At 52.0% G+C, this 22338-nt stretch overlaps 1 protein-coding gene across 5 annotated transcripts in view; it reads right to left on the bottom strand.

Moving 5' to 3' along the window:
- GAS7 (growth arrest specific 7) overlaps positions 1-22338 on the bottom strand; it is a 200048-nt gene that overhangs the window by 94269 nt on the left and 83441 nt on the right. For 2 of the 5 annotated variants that reach the window (XM_045797242.2, XM_045797243.2), the window contains exon 1: positions 19942-20049. The exons of 2 other annotated variants lie outside the window; for them this stretch is intronic. In XM_045797242.2, coding sequence (XP_045653198.1) covers positions 19942-20027 — 86 coding nt within the window. In that variant the 5' untranslated portion in view covers positions 20028-20049. Of the gene's footprint in view, positions 1-4033; positions 4326-19941; positions 20050-22338 lie in introns of those variants that run through there. One more of the 5 variants, XM_045797241.2, reaches the window with a different exon arrangement.

A 22338-nucleotide genomic window follows, 5' to 3' on the forward strand; every position in this document is an offset into this window, starting at 1 on the left:
CTCTAAACTTCGAGGAATGTTGGCTGCTTTCCTCCTACCCCGTCTCCGGCAGATAAAAATAGCGTGGGCCATTCTGATATCCTGCCTCCAACCTCGGGACCCCAGAAGCATCGGCAGAAAGCACACAAGCCCAGGCGTAAGGAGACCGTGTTCCCCGACAGCAAGCTGTAACTTACGCAGTTCCCTGGGCCTCCCTGGGCCTCTGTCTCTTCGTCTGTAGAACCAGGGGCTGCCAGCCCTCCAACACCGGGGTTCTACGACCTGAGGAACGTGTTACGTAACAGGACCCAAAACCACCACAAGGGACATTTCAAGGCACTGACGTGACCAGCACAGACTTGAAAAAGCAGCTGCCCCATAAACTCGAGAGGACAGAGCCCTCCGAGCAAGAACATGAATGTTCATGTCACGCTACCTTCCTCCCCCCATACGTGTCCCCCAAACCTTTTCGGTCCAGAGAGTGAAAATTTCCTCAGCCAAACCCAACTTGGAACTGATGGGAAGGATATGCTGAGACACCCATGAAGCAAAGCGATTTATGAAACTTGAAAGTCATTAAAATGCATGCCCAAACCAGGGTTCACTAAGCTGTGAGCTTTACCGCAAACCCATACGGGGAGGCTGAACATGGACTTCTCTTCCCCTTTTCCACGAGTCACTGTCCCGGCCTCATTAGGGCTCCAATGCCCCTATCTGTCAGAAGAAGGAGGTGGGCGGGGGGGGGGGGGCGGTTAGCACTTCCCTTTGTCCTGAAGGATCTCAAAATGCACCCTGGAGGAACGCCTGGGTGGCTCAGTCGGTGAAGCATCTGCCTTCGGCTCAGGTCATGATCCCAGGGTCCTGGGTTCAAGTCCCGCATCGGCCTCCCAGCTCAGCGGGAAGCCTGCTTCTCCCTCTCCCACTCCCCCTGCTTGGGCTCGCTCACTCTCTCTCTCTTTGATAAATAAATAAAATAAGAATTTTTTTAAATCTTAAAAAAAAACTGCACCCCGATTTTCTACACTAGTGTATTTCAGTAATGAAATCGATTACCCTGCCCTAGGAGATGCTTTTGGAAAGACAAGTGAGTATTATTCACCAGCACGTGCTCCCTAGGCAGCTCCCGGTAGGGTGAGACCCCTCCACACGACTCCTGGTCAAAATTCCCTTTGCAGAGGAGCGAGCTGGGGAACAAGACAATTTTGCCAACACTTCGTGTTGGGGGTTGGGGGCGGGGCGGTGGAGGGAGCGGGGGAATCCTAATGAAGCCCCCTTTCGTATGAAGGTACAAAATCCCAGAATGCCTCACGCCAGGGTTTCTAGCACCTTCTCAAGCCCCTGAAGAACCCCCCCCCAATTTACCAAGCATTCTGTTTCATTCAGAACAGACTCCAAGTTCAGAGGAGAGGAACAGAACTGAAAGTCGCTAGCTTAGGTGGTCACGTGCTTGGAACTTTCCGCCAAGCAGCCTGCCTGCCAGAAAGGGGCTCCAAGGGCAGGTGACGCGGCTGCGGCCCACAGATGCTCGGGGGCCCAAGCTGGTGTCCTCGGGGAGTCAGCACCCCTCTAAAGAATGGAGGACTGGGGCTCATTAGGGCACAAAGGTGGGCGTCTAAGGCCCGCCTGTGGCTGCCATCCGGCTGGCCCAGCTTGGTGGCCGCTAGAAGCGGGTCCACGGGCACTAAAACCCAGGGGCAGCCAGGGTTCTCACCGAGGAGTCTCATCTCAGTGCCTGTGCTGGCGGCCCGAGCTCCCAGTGACTCCCATCAAAGACTCCGGGCTCTGAGAGCTGGTTCCCAGGGCGTCCTAATTGCTTCTGAGCTCCGGGCACTGGAGGGAGATTAAGGCTAATCGAGGCTGGAACTGCTTGCACAGTCAGCAAGGGGTACAGTTCCAACCAACCCAGGGCAGCGGACGTGTTTGAAGATCCACGTCTGGTGCACAGAAAACCAGACAGACGGTGACAGCCGGGGACACCACTGCTGAGAGCAGGGACCCACCACTGCTCTGGGGGCCCCGTGCAGAGAACACACGGGATGTGAGCGGGGAGGCCGGCGTGCCCGGCGGGGGCTGCTGCTGTCTTGCTGTGAGATCTTGAGCAAACACTTCACCTCTGCGGGGAGGCCTCGATTTCCTTATCTCGAAAATACAGAAGTTGGACCAGATGGTCTCCTAGGGCTTCCTTTGGTTTCTCTTTCTCTCTTTTCTAAAACGCAAGGATTCTGATGTCGGTCTTAGTACACCTGCTTTGTAAGGACGTGCTGTTTTGTAAGAGGGGAAAGTCTCGTGCAAGGGTAGACACGGGTTCACGGCAGCAGACTGGGCCCCGAACACTGGGATTCTGCCTCAGACCCTCAGACTGTGGCTCTTCGTCTCACCGCAGCGAGTTTCGGGGAGTTCTTCTGGTCTGATGGACCTATGTCAGCCCCTTGCCTGTCATTCCGAGAGCCACACTCAAGGCTGAGCTCTATCTGCCCAGCGACCAGATTCCTGCCCCGGCATCCTGGGCTCCCCTGTGTCTGAAGCTGGAACTCGCCCCACACCCCACACAGGCTTGTTCTTTTTAGTTGTTTGAGGATTTTATTTATTTATTTGAGAGAGAGAGCACAAGCAGGGGGAGGTGCAGAGGGAGAAAGGAGACTCCCCACTGAGCAGGGAGCCTGACGCGGGGCTCGATCCCAAGACCCTGAGATCATGACCTTAACCGACTGAGCCACCCAGGCGCCCCCCGCGACACAGGCCTGTTCTGAGGCTACCAGCAGACAAGCTGTTCACCACGCACCACGCCAGGACCTGAACATACCCACCACGTCAGCTCGGGCACAGCATGCCCCCGTCTCTGCCAAGAGGCTTCCCTGGGCTCTCACCCCGCTCCCTGAACGCCCCTCTGGGTACATCTTCTTGGCTGATGCCTTCTTCTCCGTGAACTTCCCTGCCACGGCCCACAGCCAAGGCCAGACCCATGAGAACCCACCAGTGCTCCCAGTACTCCCATCAGAACATGACTGATGGGTCTGGTTTCTTTACAGACCGTCCTTCCCCAAGCGTGGACCCTGTACCAGCCTCAGGGCTGTCCTCTGGGAACTGGCTACGAATGCAGAGTCCCAGGCTCCCCCCGAGCACCAGGCTCTGTATGTTAAAGGTCCCTGGGCGATTCAGACGCGCTTTAATCTCCGAGAAGCCCTGCTGTGAACTTTCCAGGTGCCCCCGCATGACGAGCACTGTCTCCCTCTTCCTGGCATAGTTTCAGGCCTTCATCAGAAGCCACACCAAAATGAGAGGTGCTGTCTGACCCAGTGGGCAGGAGACAACATTCTGGAAGAAGGCTGGTTGCAGACACAGATGAGGCTTCCCATTCGAATCGGACCCCCCTAGGCTGTCCAGAGCCTTCAGAGAGTAGTCACCAGAGTCTTGGCTGATGGGAGGTCCCTCTTTCCAAGAAAGGGGGGTGTCTAACTTCCAGAGGCAGGAAGGTGGGCAAAATAAGGCTATGCCTTTCTTAAGTCTCAGGACAGCATCCATGCATGCCCGTTATCATGGCCCACCCCTGCCACCACCAAACCGGACAGAAGCACCCAGCACAGCCCAGAACCACAGTATAGACACCAGGCTCTCTGGGCAGACAACTCGACTACCCAGGGGGTACCCCCAACAAGCTTTCCCTTTAGACAGTCCCAGCTAGAACCAGGCCGTGTAGACAGCAGGTGGGCAGACCAGTAGAAGCCAAGCTTCAGATCTGGGAGAAGTGAGGGAGGCGAGATGCGGCCGTCAGTCCCCACAAGCCACGCCACCACATGGTCACACATCTCCACGGAACCACGGCCCAGGTAACCGGGCAGCTGCCTCCCTCTCCCTCCACCAACAACTGCTTTTGACATCACATCTTGTTCCTCCCCCTTCCCGATCTCACACAAGTCTTCTTCTCCCAGCTCATGCCTTACAGGAGCACTGGGCCCCCTGAGGGCTTCTAAGCTCCCCTTCTCAGAGGTCCGAAAATACCCAAGTTAGTTCAGAAACACGCAGAAAAAGCTGAGCCTTTCGGATCGATTCTTACCATCAGAGAAGAGCTAATCTTCTTCCCTGCAGGGCTGCTAACTCAGAGCAGAGTCCTGGGTCCCGCGTGGAGTCCCCAGACCCAGGGCCAGGCCCCTGCCAGCTTCCTCTCCATGGCACCCTCTGCGGGAAATGGGGCTGATGCAAGCCACCGTGCCAAGGGTCAGTGCCGGGGACACCCCAGAGGGCGTTCCTGTGGCTTTCAGCGCTGCCGTTCTTTCACAAAGAACAGGCTACATTGCACAGTTCCTTCCAAATCTGCTCCAGGTCCTGTGAGGAAATCAACGACGCATTCTGGACTTTCCAGTTGCGAAGTTTCTGGAGGCTTTTTTTTCTTTAATTTTTTTTCACTCTCTCTCTTTTTCCCCTTTCTCAGCTAAAAAAAAGTTGGCCGAGGTCACGACATACAATGGCCAAGCTTGTGTCACTGACCAGATGCCTCCCACCCCCAGGCCTGGGGACAAGAGCTCCTTTGTCCACTATATTTTAGGCGGGACTCCCTGGGCCTGCCCAAGCCCTGCTGGGGAATGTTCCGCCAACTTCTTCCCAACCCTAAGTCACGGCTCTGGCCTCGGCCCCAGCCCCAGCTGTGTGAACCCAAGGCCAGATAAAAACCAACCTACGAAGAATGAGGAATGCTCCCCCAAAGAAACTCTGTGTTAGACCCATCCGGGCTGAAAAGCTGGTGCCCCCAGAGGGGCAAGACAAGGGTCTCCCGCCTTCGCTCTTTTTCCCTCGCCATCTCCAAACCTGGACACAGTGGGTGACCAGAGGGGCGATGACATGCGTCTCAGAGGAAAAGGGCTTTAGGGTCACAAAGCTGTTGGCTGCAAGTGGAGGAAGGACTGGACCCTGAGCTCAATATGGCGTCACCAACTGAATGAGTTCAAGCAAGAGACTTGGATCCTGCGTGAATATATCAAATCACTCCACTCAGACAGCTTTTCGAGCAGCTGAAGGGTAGCACTTCAAATCCACACATTTCTATGCTTTCAATGTAAACCTTTGTGATTTCAGGAAATGAGCCTTGCTATCGAAGTAAATATGGTTTTCCCGAGGGATCGCGAAGTTGTGAGGTCTGGATGGTTTCCTATAAATAGCATTCTCTCAAATGTATGGGGGAACTGTGTATTTATGAAGAGGGTTCCGTGCCAGCTCCTCGGGTCGGGGCTAGGAAATCAGAACGATCACCTAGGGACAGAGTCTGAGGACTCTTGAGCTCTTGTAGTCACTACCTACCAGCTGTGATACCTCGGGTAGGGCCTCGAAGCTTCGGATTTCTTTGACTGTAAAAAGGAGATGACTGGCAGTGCCTGTCTCAAAAGGTTGTTGGGAGTTGATTAAGGGGGGAAATCCACATAAACACTGAGCACAAAGGGGACCAAAGTATCCAATAAAGCCAGTTGTTTTTGTTACGATCAACAGTGGCTGAAAGAGTAGGAGCTGAAGTTTCCCTGGTCACACACAAAAACATGGGCAAAGGGCAGTTTTCCCAAGAAGGCATACAAATGGCCAATGGGCATACAGAAAGGTGCTCAGTATTACTCCTCACTAGGGAAATGCACATGAAAACCCAAATGAGGAATCGCCTCCCACCCACGAGGACAGCCACTACCAACAAACAAATGAATAAAACCAGAAAGGTCAGAGAAGAGGAGGCCCAGGCGAGGAGGTGGGCAAAGTGGAACCTTGCTGGTGGGAATGTAAAATGGAGCAGACACCATGGAAAACAATATGGCGGCTCCTGAAAAAGGGACACACAGAATTACCATTGGCTCCAGCAATTCCACTTCCACGTATTCACCCAAGAGAATGGACACAACCCAAGTGTGTCTGCTCATGGATGAACGGATAAACAAAACGTGGCGTGTATCTACACAGTGGCATGGTGTTCAACCGTAGAAAGGAAATCCCGACCCAGGCTCCGGTGCAGGTGAGCCTAGAGACATTAGGTGAAGCAGGAGAGCCCAGTCACGAATAGGCAGATACTGTGGGATCCAACTTTAGGAGGGGCTTAGAATAGAATAAATTCATAGAAACCAAAAAAATACAATGGCTAATGGCGATTGCCAAGGGCCAGGGGGAGACGAGAGAGAGGGGCAAGGGGCTGGGGATGGGGCGTTAGTGTTTAATGGAGAGAGAGTGTCCGTTAGCAAGATGACAGAGTCTGGAGGCGGATGGTGACGGGTGCATGACATTGTGAAGGCGCTTGATGCCACAGAACTCTATGCTTAAAAATGATTAAAAGGGTTGGGGCGCCTGGGTGGCACAGTCGTTGAGTGCCTGCCTTCGGCTCAGGGCGTGATCCCCGGGTCCTGGGATCGAGCCCCGCATCAGGCTCCTCCGCTGGGAGCCTGCTTCTTCCTCTCCCACTCCCCCTGCTTGTGTTCCCTCTCTCGCTGGCTGTCTCTCTCTGTCAAATAAATAAAATAAAATCTTTAAAAAAAATGGTTAAAAGGGTAGATTTTATGTCATGTCTGTTTTAACACACACACACACACACACACACACACACACACACACACGTCTGGGACCCACAGAGAGAGTTTAGATCAAGGGCCCCCGGCCAGTGTGACATAAGCCACATCATGAGATACCGGGGGACACAACCTCCGGAGAGGCAAAGTATGCACCCAGAGAGAAGCCTCCCCAGGCTGCTGGTGAAGCTGATGAGAAGACAAGGCCGGGGCCTCTGTCAGCTTCAGTGTTCAGTCTTGGGGAAACTGAGGCAGCAAAGCCAGCATCCTAATGTCAACCACAGGCTTGTCTGCTGGGGGGGCACACTTAGAGGGCCAGTGGCAACATGCCTCCCCCTGGACACATGGACTTCCTCCTTTCTGGTCTTTTCTTTCCACCCCTAGAGGCAGAGCTCATCTCTTCCTTCTCAAAGCCTGGGGTGGGCTGCTCGGCGGGCTCTACTTCCCCGCTCTGTTTGTCAGGCTCCGATCCGCTGCAGGGGTGACAACGAGCGAGCTCTCACTCTGTGCCTTGGGTCCTGTAATTCGTCCAACAAGCCAACAAGGAGGTTTCTAGTATCGTCCCCATTTAACAGAGGAGTAAACAGAGGCTCTCGGGATGGGTCGGGATGGATGGGTAGGAGGAATGAACTAAGGGAATGATACTCCAGGCCACGTGGCCACAGGAGCAAAGGCCCGGAGGGGAAGCAGTGTGGGCAGACGTGAGGGTCACTTCCATCAGGATTCAAGGGCATAGAAGGTGACAGAAGGAGTAGTTACGGATGGAGTCCAGTTGTGAGAGACCACGAGAGCACCAAGGCTAAGAAATCAGACTCCTATCTATAAGCCGGAAAACACTGACGGGTTTGTAGCACGGGAGGAAACACCACCAATGTTGTGCTTTGGAGAAATCATCCCGACACCAGGGTATAAAAAGAAAAATGTAGGGGAGAAAACCAGTTATGGGATCCATCGCCTCCTTTCTCTCTTCCTAAACACAAGAGAAATTCGAGGCTTAAATCTACATTTATAAAGTGAGAGGTGAGGAGTCCTCCAAGGGCTGAGTTACTGTCCTCTTCCTCCCTTGGTGTGGGAAGGGGGACCTGGTGGTCACCACACCGTGACCTTGGAGGGCAGCCCTGCCAGCGGAAGGCCCGGACAGAAGTATGGTTTGTCTCTGCTCCTGGAAAAGGGCTCCCACCCACAAGAAGGTAAAAGCAAAATTGCATCCACACCCAGACAGCCAAGTCCTTCGCCTTGGGTCCTTCGGGTTTCGTGGAATTAAGATACCCATGGAAGCTCTCACAGACCATAACTTTTTGGTTTTATAACAGCAAAGAGGGGACAGTTTTAAGGCTATTCAGCTTTGACACTGCATCACACGCATGAATAGATACAAGCACAGACAATAACGCACCCCTATAGGCAACACACAGAGATTGTCATCACGGTTCCCAGGACGGCCTCCAGCCAATGGCGAGAGATCTTTCTGGATCTTTATGAACCGGGAGGCTCATCTGCTCTGACCTGAGCTAAGCAGAACAAACCAGAGGCCCACAAATGTTTTATCCTTTAGGATTCACCAACACGAGTATCTCGGGGTGTGTAAAACTCATAAAGACATTCTCAGGGGTTTACGGTTTGGGGTGATCCCAGCATCTCAAACCAGAGGTCCCTTGAGTTTTGCTTTATAGATAATCTTCTATCATTTGAGTTGGCTTCAGAAAAGCACAAATTGTTCTCCTTGTGGTCTCTGCAAATAGGTAGGTTCCTACATCAGGGGTCACGTGGACAAACGAGGGACAGAGGGAAACTCGTGATCCAAAAAAGGAAAGACCGACAATCACTTCCACGGAGCTCCATTTTCCCCAAGTTTCATGGAGTCCGATGCAGCCAACCCCGTTGCTATTATTCGTTGTCTCAGGTGAGCTGAAAACCCTTGTCCTCGGTACCACGAGTCGTGTTGTCTTATCACAATAATTAATAAGAAAGACGGGGTAGGGCGATGACTCACATTTTCTAAAGGCTTCATGAGGTCGTGAAGGGAAAAATTATTCACCAGACCATGCAATCTTGGGGGGGGGGGTCTCGAAGACACTCCCAACCCCGTCATAGGCAGCCCCTTGGCTATAGATCAATCAAGCAACTGGTGGTTACCAGCAACCTCTTCCCAAATGCTGTGGAAGACGCGGGCAAGTGTAACACAAGAGGGACTTGGCTTCTACAAGTTGGAAGATAAGGCACAGACAGACACAAGGGGAAAAGCAGAAATAACTGCACAAGGGAGTCCGTCCTAAGGGCCAAGCCATAAAGTCGGCGGACAATAAGAGCTTTCAGAATCCAGAGAAGGACGAGATCGTGCTCGGCTGGGGCGGTCGGAGAAGGCTTCTCAGAAGATACAGCCTTGGCCTGACAGCACGGATGAAAAGGAAGGGCTTGAGCGGAATGGAGGGGCAGTAAGTGAGACGAAGAACAGGCCTCAGTGACTGAGCAGATGTGGGGGGAGTGGGGGGAAGTAAAAGGCTACCCTGAAGGGGACAAGAGAAGCTGGACCCAGAACTCAGGGAGATCCGGCGATGGTAGAAGCCAGATTGGGGATATACAGTAGCATTTACAAAGGCCTCCATACTCAAGCTCCGAGTGCTTGATCAGGGTGCAGCTGGGCTGTGTGTGGCCCTTGACACATGGGACTGGGGTATCGCGCATGCGGACTCAGTTTATGAAGCAAGAATGGAGAGCTGAGCCCCGAGAAGTGCTCTCACTTAGCAGCAGAATGACTTCCCCCTGACCCTCCTTGGGCCCAATCCCCCCCCCCCCCGCGTGCCCCCCCCCATAAGTACAGACAGCACGCCCTGGGCCCCTCTCCGAGACCCTCAAAGGCAAGAACCAGGTCTCCATGCTTCTCCCCTCCAATGCGGCCTTGACCCTCCCACTCGGGGGCTGGCTCCATGATGGGCAAGAACTGGACGCGAGTTCTGGGAATGAGTTCCAGAAAGCACATGAGGACGGGGTCACAAGAACAGGTAGTGGTGTCCACGAGAGAGATGGAAGAAGACGCTCACCGATGATGGAGGGATGCTCCCCCTGCCAATTCTAGAAAGAGGAGCAGGCGAGTGAGGTGGGTGTGGAAATCTAGTCCCAAGCATATGAGGAGTTGGGGAGCCTGAGGACATGCGGGGACAGGAGGTAAGACATTGAGACAGATGCCATTATAGAAGAGGGAGGAGAGAGAGGACAGGGCTGTGAGGAGGCAGTGGGTGGCCCGGGCCCACTGGGCCCATGGATGGCTCCTATGAGGGGCCTGGCAGCTTGCTTCTTGCCCTCAGCGAGGGTGGGTCCGAGGCCCCTCCTGAGGTTCCCATGTGTTCCACTCCACAAAAGAGTCTCAAGATCAAGTGGACACATCAGAAATGGCACCCACTCTAACAGGCTTGGGTCCAGACCCAAGGGATACCTCAGGTCATCATCCCCCACCAAACTCCAGCCATTCATGTTCCCCTGTCTCAACTCTGCCATCACTATGCCTCAAGCTGCCCTATTATTTACCCAGGATTTTTTTTTATCTGTCTTATAACGAGCTTGAATTTAGCCTGACCCTAAGCAGTAACAGCTACGGAATACGGAGGTGATGAGGTTGGTTACCTTCCCTATTACACACGTAAATAAACGTGACTTAAAAACTGTCATCACAACACGGTCTACAAGGATCTTACGATATCCTTAGTGGTAACCTCGGCCCACTTAAAGAAACAGTTCCAGGCTATGTGTAAAATGACCACAGAGCAGCCGTGACACGGTCTACGGAGGTTCTTTTTTGAAACCTAGAAAACCAGGCTCGAATTCTCCACTGACCACATACCCACAACTGCAGGGGCGAGGTCGCCAGTGTGTGCCCGAGTCACCGCTGGGAGGCCTAAGAGGGCAGTCCAGGGAGAAACGGAGGACTTCCCACAGTGAGGGCCACGTGACAGCCCTGGCTTTGAGGTGTGTGCACCACCGACCCTACAGGTAAGCACCTCTGAAGGGGATTCAACCTTCCCTGCATGCACAGTGCCAAGGCCAACGATACACAATGTACATGGCGTCTGACGGTACATGCAACGTCTACACAGGCACCACCTTGCTGGAGAAGGAAGAGAGGAGCACGGGAACACGGGGAAAGGGTGAGAAAGCACCACCCTAAAGGCTCAAGGGAAGAGCACCTCTCCGAAGGCAATTCAGAAGACAACATCAGGAAACTGCAGAAAGCAAGAAATCCTCTTTGAAAGAGGAACAGAAAATTGTTACGGAAAAAGATGGCCAAAATAAGAAGGATGACACAAAAACAAAAACAGATGAGATCAGGACTGTACCAAAATCGCTCACTTAAATCCACATTAGGGGTTGTGGGTAAATGAAGATTTTTAAAAAGTTAAATCAATAAAATGCAGGCCTTCAAAGGATCTCCCCAAACTGCAAAGGTTAAAAAAAAAAAAAAAAAGGAAATGAAAAAGTAATGCACGTTTAGGAAGTGTTCCATTAGAAAAGACCGGACCACATAGACGAAAATCAATAATGAACTGCAAAAATAACAGAGAATCTTATTTTTTTTTAAAGATTTTATTTATTTATTCGACAGAGATAGAGACAGCCAGCGAGAGAGGGAACACAAGCAGGGGGCGTGGGAGAGGAAGAAGCAGGCTCATAGCGGAGGAGCCTGATGTGGGGCTCGATCCCATAACGCTGGGATCACGCCCTGAGCCGAAGGCAGACACTTAACCGCTGTGCCACCCAGGTGCCCCATAACAGAGAATTTTAAAAATCATGCCCGCCAAGAGGCAAAGAGAAAGGTTGCCTGGGAAATCCGTGGTTCCTCAGACTTTTCTTCTGCTGCTACTATGGGCACTTCCCATGGGAATCAAAGCTCCATAAGGCAGGGACTGGCCAAGGGGCTGGCATCAGCCCTCTGAAAGTGCTAGAAAGTGCAAGAAGGCATATTCCCACCCAAGTCAAAGCTTCATGGGGCGTGGTCATTGTCTCGTTCATCACTGTGGGAGTTCAATAAGCCTTTGCCGAAGGGTGGACCAAACTGAGCTGCAAACATGAGTTTTTGTTCCGAACATCGGAGATTCAAGACATATACATCCAGCCAAGCTGTAGCAATATTTCACATGAAAGAGACAGAAAGCATTCTCGAAGCACGCAGGTGAACAAACCACCCATGTACTCTCCAGGCACTGAGAGAGAGATCAACGTAAACGTAAGTGTGAGGGTCCCGGGGAATCGCCATAGAAACGCATCCGTGACGCATTTCTTACTCAGTGTAGACCCCCAGCTCAGAAACCCAGCCAGTGGGGTGAAGCCCAGTGACCGATGTCTCCCTCAGCCCTCCTCCTCCTGCCATCAGGCTACCCGGGTCTCCTGCAACATCCTTCAAGGCCAAGACAGAGGAAGCCTCCAGCCATGTGTGGGGAGCACCGTTCCCCAATCCTGTCTTTTCTGCCCAAGCACGCGCTGACACTGGGGTAGCCACTGGACCTTTGGGGACAAGCACCCCAGAGATGCCGTGCTGTGTAGAGGAACTCGAAGAATGTTTGCTCTGTTTGCTCAGGAACTAGAAGAATGACCTTTGGCATAATTAAAACTCCCACTGAATGAACCAAGCCATCCCTCCTCCCCAGATCAGGAAAGACCAATCAGCCACCCAACGGAAAATGCTCTCGGTCACCAAAACCCCCTTTCGTATCACCTTCTAAGAGCTATTCCCGCTTTAAGAACCCAAGCACGCAGCACGACGTCAAAGGTGGGAAATGATGTGCCCCACACCCCATCCCCCACCCCCGCCAATGAAACACGGAGGGAACACAGGAAAATGTGAACGCGGGTCATCGCTGTAGTCTGGGATTTCTCCAACTGTTTTACTTGTTTTCATTTTATCACATTTAAAAGGTTTATTTACTTTTAACCGTGCAAGTCAACATTTTTCTTTTTTTTTTTTTTAACGTGTTTATAAAATTATTTTTACAGTCAGGAAAACACTGCCTTCCACCCAAATCAGCATATCCAATTCTAAAATATACCATATGATCCCAATTATGTAGACAAATATATACAGCCCAAAAAAAGGGGGGGAATGAAAAGAATGCAAAATATTCTTTCTTATTCCTGTTTTTCTTTATTTTTCCATTTTCTGTAATGAGCATATTAATTTTAATGCTTTTTTTGAGGGGAGAAGGGGCAGAGGGAGAGGGAGAGAGAGAAACTAAGCCAGCTCCACACAGCACAGAGCCCAATGCGGGGCTCGAGCTCACAACCCTGGTATCATGACCTGAGCTGAAATCGAGAGTCAGATGCTTAAATGACTGAGACACCCAGGTACCCCAATTTTAATGCGTTTTTTTTAATCTTTTACTTTATTCCATTATGAACTAATGTACAAATACAGCCCTATTTCAAATATTTAGAGAATATTTGCTAATAAAATCCCCCTTGATAGCTCCCTTCTCAGTTGCCATCCTGTAACATGAGTTCGTTATACTATGTTTCAAACGATAAGGAGACTTGGGAGGGTTATTTTTAAGAAAATGAATTAAGACAAAATGGGCATCAGTAAAGAACTTTCTGGTCCAATGCAAGGCGGACACAAAAATTAGATGGAAGGGACCCCAGAGATCATTTGATCCCATGCTGCCATTTCACAGATTGGGAAACTGAGCCCAGAGACAGATGGAAACTGGATGCCAAGTGTCCCCCAGCCCAGCGCAGAGCCCCCACCTTCTTGCTCTCCGGCCACCCTAAATTTGGTGCTGATGTTGCTGGCACGGTTAGAGGACTAGTTTTAGACACAGAACTCAGCAAGAGCCAAAGCCCCACCTAGGACGGCCCCCAAGCCGGCCCCAACACTGCTCTGTGCAAGCCAACCTCCAATGAGTCCAGCTCTCTGCTCAACCACGAGCCACTTCCCATCCGTCTGTGGCCAGTGAGCCCCCGTGTAGGGAGGGGGCCCGGAGAGGAAACATCTGTGTACACAAGGGGACTGAAGGGGAGTGAATAAACGCACTTGATTTTCCCTTTGGCAAATCCTCTTTGGCCTCTTTTTCCACTCATTGAAATGCAAAGCCCCATTCCAATGAGGAGGTCCGGAAGATTCCAGAAACTTCTAGAAACCACAACCCCCACTCTGCAACAGGGATTTCCAAAACAAGGTGAGCATGCATGTTTTGGGGGTGTGGGCGAGGATAAACAGCAGAGACAACCCCCAGAAACCAGCCACAGGCATCCACTGGCTTGTCCCCAACCCCAGCTTCTAACCTTTAGCCAGGCACAGAGGAAGTTCAAGTATACCTTCCATGGCTTTCCAGCCGTGTAACCTCAGGCAAGTCACTTCACCTCTTTGAAATCATCTTTTCTCTTTCCTGCATGTAAAAATGGAAATACCACCATCTCCTTCACAGAATTCTTGCAAAGACCAGAGGGCCAAAAGCACAGTAGCAACTGCATAAATGTCAGCTTTGCCCCATACCTTCCCATCCCCGTTAAGTCACTGAGTAACCCTTGGGGAAAGCTGTCAACAACTGAGGTCACAGCACTGTCACTCCTATGGCACCCACTGGGTTTTCCCAACAGCCCGGGCTCAGCTGTGCAGATGGGAACTTTCTAACGTCCCTGACACAGACCAAGCTCATCGAAGGACCGAGAGGAATTGCACATGAAATGGAATTCCTATGCTCAGCGGCCAAGATTAGGGTTTAGAGGACCATCAGAAGGGAACAGTAAAATCCAGGGAGCCCAGCCCACGCCATGTCCGTCGGCGTCTCTGGAAAGCTGGCCACTTACACATCTCACAGCCTAGTTGACCCTTACGAGAACGCTGGAGAGAAGTATCCTTATTTTCCTTCTACAATAGAGTAAATGGAGGTCTTCCCCAAGGTCTCACGACTCAGAAGACCACAGAACCAGTTTGAACCCAGTGTCCCGGCTCCAAGAACAATGCCATTCCCTCCTCACTGCAGGCTACCGCCGACAGACTGTCAAGAATCCTCTCTCCAAGGGCAAATACTCCAGGGAGAAGTTACAGTGAGTGAGGCCAAGACCGGCCAAGCCCCTAACTACCAACTTCCGTGGCAGAAGGTGGTGGCTGATTGCCCGTGGGAGGCCTCGTGTGCTAACTGGAGGGAGAGGTGCTGGAGGAGGGAAGGGAAGTACCAAGATAAACATCTCCACAGAAAAGAGCCCTAATGGGCAGCTGGCATGAACCACACCCAAGAGAGATATTGACTGAGCACCACAAACTGAGTCACTGTGAGCGGCTTCCATGCAAGATGGCAGCCCCCGCCCATCCACACGAAGCAGCAGAGGCAGCATGGCAGATCGACCTGGGTTCAAAGCTCCAGGAGGATGTGGACCCGCCCTGCTTTGTCTGGTGGGCCTGGTGCGTCCCTTCATTCTGTCCCTTAGGAGATCCAGCCCCTGCCCCCAGCCCCACCTTCCCTCCCATGCGAGCCAGTCCACTCCTACCTCCATGGTTGCTCTTGTTTGCATGGCCTACGATGAGTGGTCCTCACTCCCCAAGATCTAGAACACTGTCCTACTCAAATGTGTCCCCAGATACAGAAAACATACCCAATGAACATACGTGGTATTGATGGAGATCCCCCCAAGTCTCTGAGTAGGATTTGTCAGTCCCCCTAGAAAGTGGGTGCCGTATCTTCCTGGGGTCACCTGGCCACCCATGTGAGGGGTACAGGAAGAGCAGGGGTGCCTGGGTGGCTCAGTCAGTTAAGTGTCTGACTCTTGATCTTAGCTCAGGTCTTGATCTCAGGGTCATGAATTCAAGCTCTGCATTGGGCTCCATGAAGGGCGTGGAACTTACTTCTACACTGAAATCCTGTCAGGGGCCCCCAAATCACAAATGAACCGGACAAGCTTGGGGAAGGATCATCAGTAGCTTGGCTGGGTCTCTGAAACAAGCCTCTCATGGGCCTAGGGCCCTCCAAGTAAATACATTCAGGAAAGACTCACTCTCTCAAGTCACCTCAATGGTCTACAAGCGTAATTAAAGTTTTTCAGCCAGAGAGAAAGTGGGCAGAGGCCAGAGGTGACCATCTATGACGAAAGCAGTCTGAGGTACCAATGCTTGATGTGAAATGTACATATGTGGTTGGCTCTGACCCATACTTTTTTTTTTTTTAAAGATTTTATTTATTTATTTGACAGAGATAGAGACAGCCAGTGAGAGAGGGAACACAAGCAGGGGGAGTGGGAGAGGAAGAAGCAGGCTCACAGCGGAGGAGCCCGACGTGGGGCTCGATCCCATAATGCCGGGATCACGCCCTGAGCCGAAGGCAGACGCCCAACCGCTGTGCCACCCAGGCGCCCCTCTGACCCATACTTTTTAAAGAACTTGTATATTATTCTCACCCAAGGACTCCCAGTGCATGAATGTGTGGTTACCTCAGATACGCTTGAGCAGCCAACCTGATCTCTCTCGACATCATTCAATCGCTGGCCTTGTCTGCTAGGGTCACACTCCTCTTCTCCCATAGGAAGACAGCCCAGGGACTACCTTTATCTCTAGGACAGTCAAAAGCACTGGGGTTTTCTCACCACTGTTGCACCAACAAGACCCACAGACAGAAGTGCTGAATAGCTGATGGCTGGATCAAAAGGGATTATTAGGATTTGCTGGGATCCCACAAACAGAAATACTCCTCCAGCCCTCAAAGCAGGCATGGGACTCTGCCAGGAGTGGTGTGGGGCAAAACCCTCAACTCCTTTTCTTCAGCCAGGGGGGATCCCCGCCTTTCCTCCCGCTCTTGGTCTTCGAAGGATGGAACATGACAGTAACAGGTGTAGACACTCTATCCACGCTCCGAGCCACAGATACGCAGAACATTCCATCCAAAGGCAACAGAGCACACATTCTTCTCAAGTGCAGATGGAACATATTCCAGGAGAGATCAAATGTTAGGCCACAGAACAAGTCTCAAAAAATTCAAGAAGATGGAAATCCTATCAAGCACCCTGTCCGACCACAATGGTACGAAACGAAAAATCAATTACAAGGAGAAAACTGGAAAAACCACAAAAATGTGGGGAGATGAAATAACATGGCTCTTCATCGGAAAATAAAGAAGAAATCAAATAATGCCCCCAAAAAAACAAAAAAAAAAAAAACCAAAAATACAACAACAATAACAAACAACAAAAAAATACCCAGAAAATCCACGGGATGCAGCAAAAGCAGTTCTAACAGGCAAGTTCATAGCGATCCAGGCCCACCCGATAAACAAGAAAAATCTCAAACAATCTAACATTACACTTAAAGGAACTAGAAAAAGAACAAATGAAGCCTGAAGTTAGAAGAAAAGAAATAATAAAGAAAAGAGCAGAACTAATGGAGAGATCTAGAGGGGTATCATGCTAAGTAAGATAAGGCAGAAGGAAAAAAACAAAAACCACATGATTTCACTCATATGTGCAATCACAGACACACAAAACCCACTGATGTTGACCAGAGCGGAAGGGGGCTTTGGGGGGAGGGGCAAAATGGGTAGAGGGGTCATTTGTTCGGTGATGGATGTTAACTGGACTTTTGGGGGTGACCACTTTATAGCATAGACAGATGTCCAAGCAGAACATTATACACCTGGCACTTACGACTGTCATATACCAATTTTACCCCAATGTAAAAAAAGAATGATGGCCACTGTTCCATTATTGGTCTCAGTGCTGGTGAACAGCAGAGATGGGTGGGGACTACGGCAAACTGGAAAACCTACCCCTCGGCTTGGCGTCACCAAAGCTTCTCTTTTTTTTTTTTTTGCAAGAGACGCCGGGTATCTTAATTTCTAATGTGAAATCTGATGATTTGTAGATGTTGGCAAACCGACTCAACAATTTGAAAATGAAACCATGGGCGAAAACAAAACAAAACGACAAGAGAACCTCCCCCAGTCCTGAACTCGATTGTGCCCGCTGGTCACCAATGTGCCGTTCGTCGTGAATTGCTGGGTATCTGAATAAGCAGTTGTTTCAAGAGAGGGCTCCCTGGTTTGTAAAGAGTATGAATTAGTTGCTGCCACGCTACGCTAACCATCCCTTCTCAGAGACCTCTTACCGCCAACACCTGCTGGGTGCAGCTGGACGCCAGCATCCAGGGATTCTAAAGGCTGCAAATGTGTGGCCAATGTCCCCTCTCCCCAGAGCTAGGCGCCCCAGCCTGGGTCTAGCCTTCCTTGGAAGAGAAGCACAGGACAAGAGAGGTACGTGAGGAAGCAAAACAACCTAAGGACTGAGGTACGCACCACCAGCTGGGGAGTGGGGCAGAGATGGTGGTCAGAGCTGCGCACTGAGCAATCTGAATGAAGATCAGAGATTGGGGAACCGAGTGAGTGAGCCAGGCACAGCAGCCTTGGGAAGGACAGACGCGCATCCATGCGTCTGAAGGCAAGGTGACACAGTTGCCTCCATAAGCAGAGAGATTCTCTTGGGGCAGCAAGACCAAGCCGCTGGAAGCTAGCACCCTTGCACCCTTGCACCACAGCGAGTAGGAAGGAAGGCTGGACCCGTGCTCATGGGAGGACTGCAGGATCCAAACCCGCAGGGCTCTGGAGCCTGGGAACGTGTATTCTGGGACCACTGGGACGGATGCGGGGTGATGGGGGCAGTCGCAGCAAGAATCACAGTGTCCTTCTCAATCCGGCCACAGGGGGCTTTCCTCCTGACCTCAGACCCTGAGAGAAGGGCTGTCCCCTCCCTGTCCCCAGACCTCACACTTCCCAACTGTCCTGCCGCCCCATCCAGGCTGCACAGGGCACCACCTGAGTGTCTCGAAAGTGATGCTTGCACGGGGCTCCCCCCGGGGAAGCCTTCCCTTCTCCTTCCGGCTCTTCCCTGGAAAGGAGAGCCACAGCCGTCTCCCTGCAGGAGAAAATTCAGGCTCATTCAGGCAACCACCCAAAGCCAGCAGTTCCCCAACTCTTGTTTTTCGAAGTCTGACCCCCAGTGAAAAGCCTATTTGACCTCACGGCCCAACATACACACAGAAAGCACAAACTTCGTGTCGCAGTGTGTACCCTACGGCATGCAATATATGCTGAGATTTTGCCGTTCGACTTTTTATGCTGAACACTGGTCATATACACTGTGTGAGCCATGGTTCCAGGAACACTGCTTTACCTCGCCCCGACCTCCTTTCATGAGGTTCCCCTCCTCCACCTCCCTCCGCATCCGAAATGCCTATAAAGGTTTCCTTTGTGGTACTTCTCTGGACCCCCCCTCCCACCCAGGCAGAGAGAAATGCTCCCGGTTCTCCCAGCTTCAGAGGACTGTGTACCACTCACAGGCACTTAGCGTCCTTGGGTCTTCTCTTTTCGAGAACAGGGTCCAAGTCTCTGATCCAGTCCACTTAAAATCTCCGTCCAATGCTTGATCTCCAAAAAGAGGAAGCCTGAGTGAGACCTCCTAATTATGATAAAATTACACGGCATTTTGCTTCACAGCACAAAGCCCAATCTTTGGAGAACCCCTCTGCTCCTGGCAGCACCCCCTTCCCTGCCCCGGCGGGGAGACGGAGCTGTGTGGTTTCCAAACTGCTCAGTGCATGGACGCATCGCTCCCCGCTCAGGACCTGAACACGGTCCCTAACAGAGCTGGGGAAGACAGAGATTTTGCATACCCGGTGCTCAGGTGGGGAAACCGAGAAAAGCTAACACAACTGTCACATGGGAAGTGGCTGAATCCACACGAATCCGAGTTCCCCAGACTCTCAGCTGCACGCACTTTCCAGAAGCCTCAAGTGACTTCAGATGCTCTTATGTAATCCTCTGTTTGTGACCTACTCCCCAACTTGGGCCTCCCTCTCTTCAGCCCCTGTAGCTCTTACGCGTCCCCACAAGACACAGGTGTCCCAGTCAGAAGATCCCCGTGGACCTGGTTGCTGTCCCACTCTGTCCCTGACCAGCTGTGTGACATCTGGCAGAACACAGCACCTCTCTGGGCTTCTTCCTCATCTAGAACCCGAGGGGAGCTGACCCTGCTGATTCCCGAAAGCCCCTTCCAGGCTTCTCCTGAGGACTCTACCTGCACATTTGGAATGGTGTGGCCCTGAGAAGGCCCGGCCACACTCAGGAATTAAGGAACAAGCAAGACAGAAGGGAAGATCCAGAAGAGAGAGCCAAGGTAAGTTGAAGGCAACAAGAACTACTCACTTCCCATCGAGCTCACCCCCTCAGATAGCCCCGCTGCCCAAGTGGTTTGTCCTTTCCCAAGCCCTGGGGTCCCCATGCAACCCACACTCAGGGCAGACAGGTGGGCAAACAGAAGCATCAGCCTGCGTCCCTCCATCGCAGAGCCAAGCACCTGCCCGCAGAGACTCTCCAGGGCGGGCTTCCCTCCCCCGGGGCATGGCCAGCCACCTGGCTCTCTCTGGGCTCCGAGGAACTTCGAGCACTTTCCCGGGGCTCCAACTCACCTCAACTCCGCAGTCCCTCCTCTTGCAAAGCTGACACACTGGTCATTTTCTGCCACCGTCTCCACATCCGCTGCTCCCCGTGGCATCAGCTAATTCACTGTGCAAAGCAGCATTTATATATAGAAAGTTGCAGCCACGCAGGTTAGCATTAAAATAGAGACTTGGCGTTGCCGTGGCAACCAAACAAATGATATTCAAAATGAAAGAGAAGTATTCTGCAATCGGGAAAGCATGTCCAACAGCCTTCCAGGGCAGCTTGCCCGGTCCCCTCGAGGGTGGGTGGGACAGCCTCTGGAGAAAGGACCTTCCCCTCGGTGAACCTCCCTGCTTCCCATTAAGTCACCCGTTCTGGTTTCAGCTATGACCACAGCTCCCCACACTAAGCCCCTTCCTAAAGCCAACTCCAGCCTGGAGCGGACCTGAGGCCAAGGCACGAAGGGGCTATGATGACCTTGACCGGGTACCTCAACTTGCAAAATCTCTACTCCTCAAACACCAAGGGGAAGTAGCTTGTGGCCCTGAGGCTATCAAGGATGCTTCTAGAAACAAGGCCACGGCCGGCCACGGGCACAGAATCAAGAGACACAGTGAGTACTTTCGGTGGGCTACTTTGCCTGAGCCTCAGCCTAAAAATCAAGGAGTGGGGGGGCGGGGGGGGGCAAGGGATGGAGAAGCACCCTAGTGCCTGCCGCCTCTGTGATGCTAGGATGTGTGTCTTTCCTACTGGGTCATCTCTTTGTTCGACTTTCTTCTTGCTTCCCCAGTCCCTGGGCATACACCTTACTCGGCCACACGGGCCCTGAACGTTGTTGGAGCTCCAGTCACACTCAGAGGCTCCAGCTCCAGCTTCTTAGCTCCTGATCAACACAGCCACCACCCAGAACATTCCCAGCCACCAAGGCGAAAGGTCTGGATCAAGGAGCCACCAAGAGGCTGGGGGCCTTGGGCAACTCTGAGCCTTTCTGCGAGTCATTCACACATTTTAAAAATCAGCCCCTGATCTAGAAGGACGAAAATTAAGAAGAATGCCAACCCCCAGGGCCAGTGAGGGCGCAGAGCAGCTGGAACCCCCATACGCTGCTGCGGGAATGCAGAATGGCACAGCCCCTCTGGAGAGCAGGTGGCGGTTTTCTAGAATGTGAACGTACGTACTCACCATACGAGCCAACCATCCCTCTCCCGGGTATGTACCCAAGAGAAGGGAAACACAGGTCCAACACGAAGTCTTAGGCACAGAGGTGCATAGCAGCTTTATTCACAATAACCCCACACTGGGAAGCAACCCAAAGACCATCAACAGGGAATGGAGAGCAAGGCATGGTACATCCACACGGCGGGTCACGGCTCCCGACACAAAGGAGTTGACTATGGATACGTGTAGTGACCTGGAGCGTCTCACAGGTGTCCGCTGAGAAGCCAGGCTCGTACGGTTACGTACCGTACGATCCCATTTACGTGATGTGCTCAGAAAGACAAAGCTACAGGGATGGATGGCTCGTGGGGGGCGGGGGAGGGTGTGAGAGCAGACGGGGAACACGAGGGAGGTTCTTGGGGTGACGGGATTATTCTATATCCTGGTCGAGGGTGTGGTTACATGAATCTATATATATGTACAACCGTTCACCCAAAAAAGTCTGTTTCACTGCATGACCATTGAAAAAACAATTTTGGGGGGCGCCTGGGTGACTCAGTCCATTAAGCATCTGCCTTCGGCTCAGGTCATGATCTCAAGGTCCTGGGATCCAGCCCTGCATCAGGCTCCCTGCTCAGTGGGGAGTCTGCTTCTCCCTCTTCCTCTACCCCTCCCTTCCCACCCCTGCTCGGGTGCACTCTCTCTCTGTCTCTAATAAATAAAACCTTAAAAAAAAAAAATTGTCACCTTGGGGGTAAAATCATTAGAGGATGGCACAGTCTCCTTGTGGTGTTCAGATCAAACACGGGGTCCCCATGCATCCACTGCAGAGTTCTGAGAACTGTCCATTATCAGTACCATTTTTCATTGCAAAGACCCTCTTCTTGTCCTAGGCCACGGCTCTCAACCTTGGACCAGGGGCATTTGTTTGAAAGTACAAAGCCTTGGGTCTCATCCTAGCCCTCCCGAACCAGAAACTCTGGGGCCCCACAGTCTGTTTTAACAAGGCCTCCTGGGCCGTGAGTCTAACACACCCCGAAATTTGGGAACCACCAGCCTCCATCTACGGGCTGGATCCAGCGAAGCCAGCCCATCACGGAAGGGTCTGGCCTGTGTCCCTTCGATATCAAAACGCTAGGGAAACAGACCATGTCTTTCTCTATTTCCTCCTTGTTGCTGGACTCATCCTTTTTTTTTTTCTTAATTTTTAATTTCTCTTCTGACTTCTGCTTCTTGTCTGCCCCAAGCACCTGCGAGGACAAGGC

The sequence above is a fragment of the Ursus americanus genome, chromosome 14 (assembly GCF_024610735.1).
Source record: "Ursus americanus isolate L20-20 chromosome 14, mUrsAme1.1.p, whole genome shotgun sequence".
Taxonomy (NCBI): Eukaryota; Metazoa; Chordata; class Mammalia; order Carnivora; family Ursidae; genus Ursus; species Ursus americanus.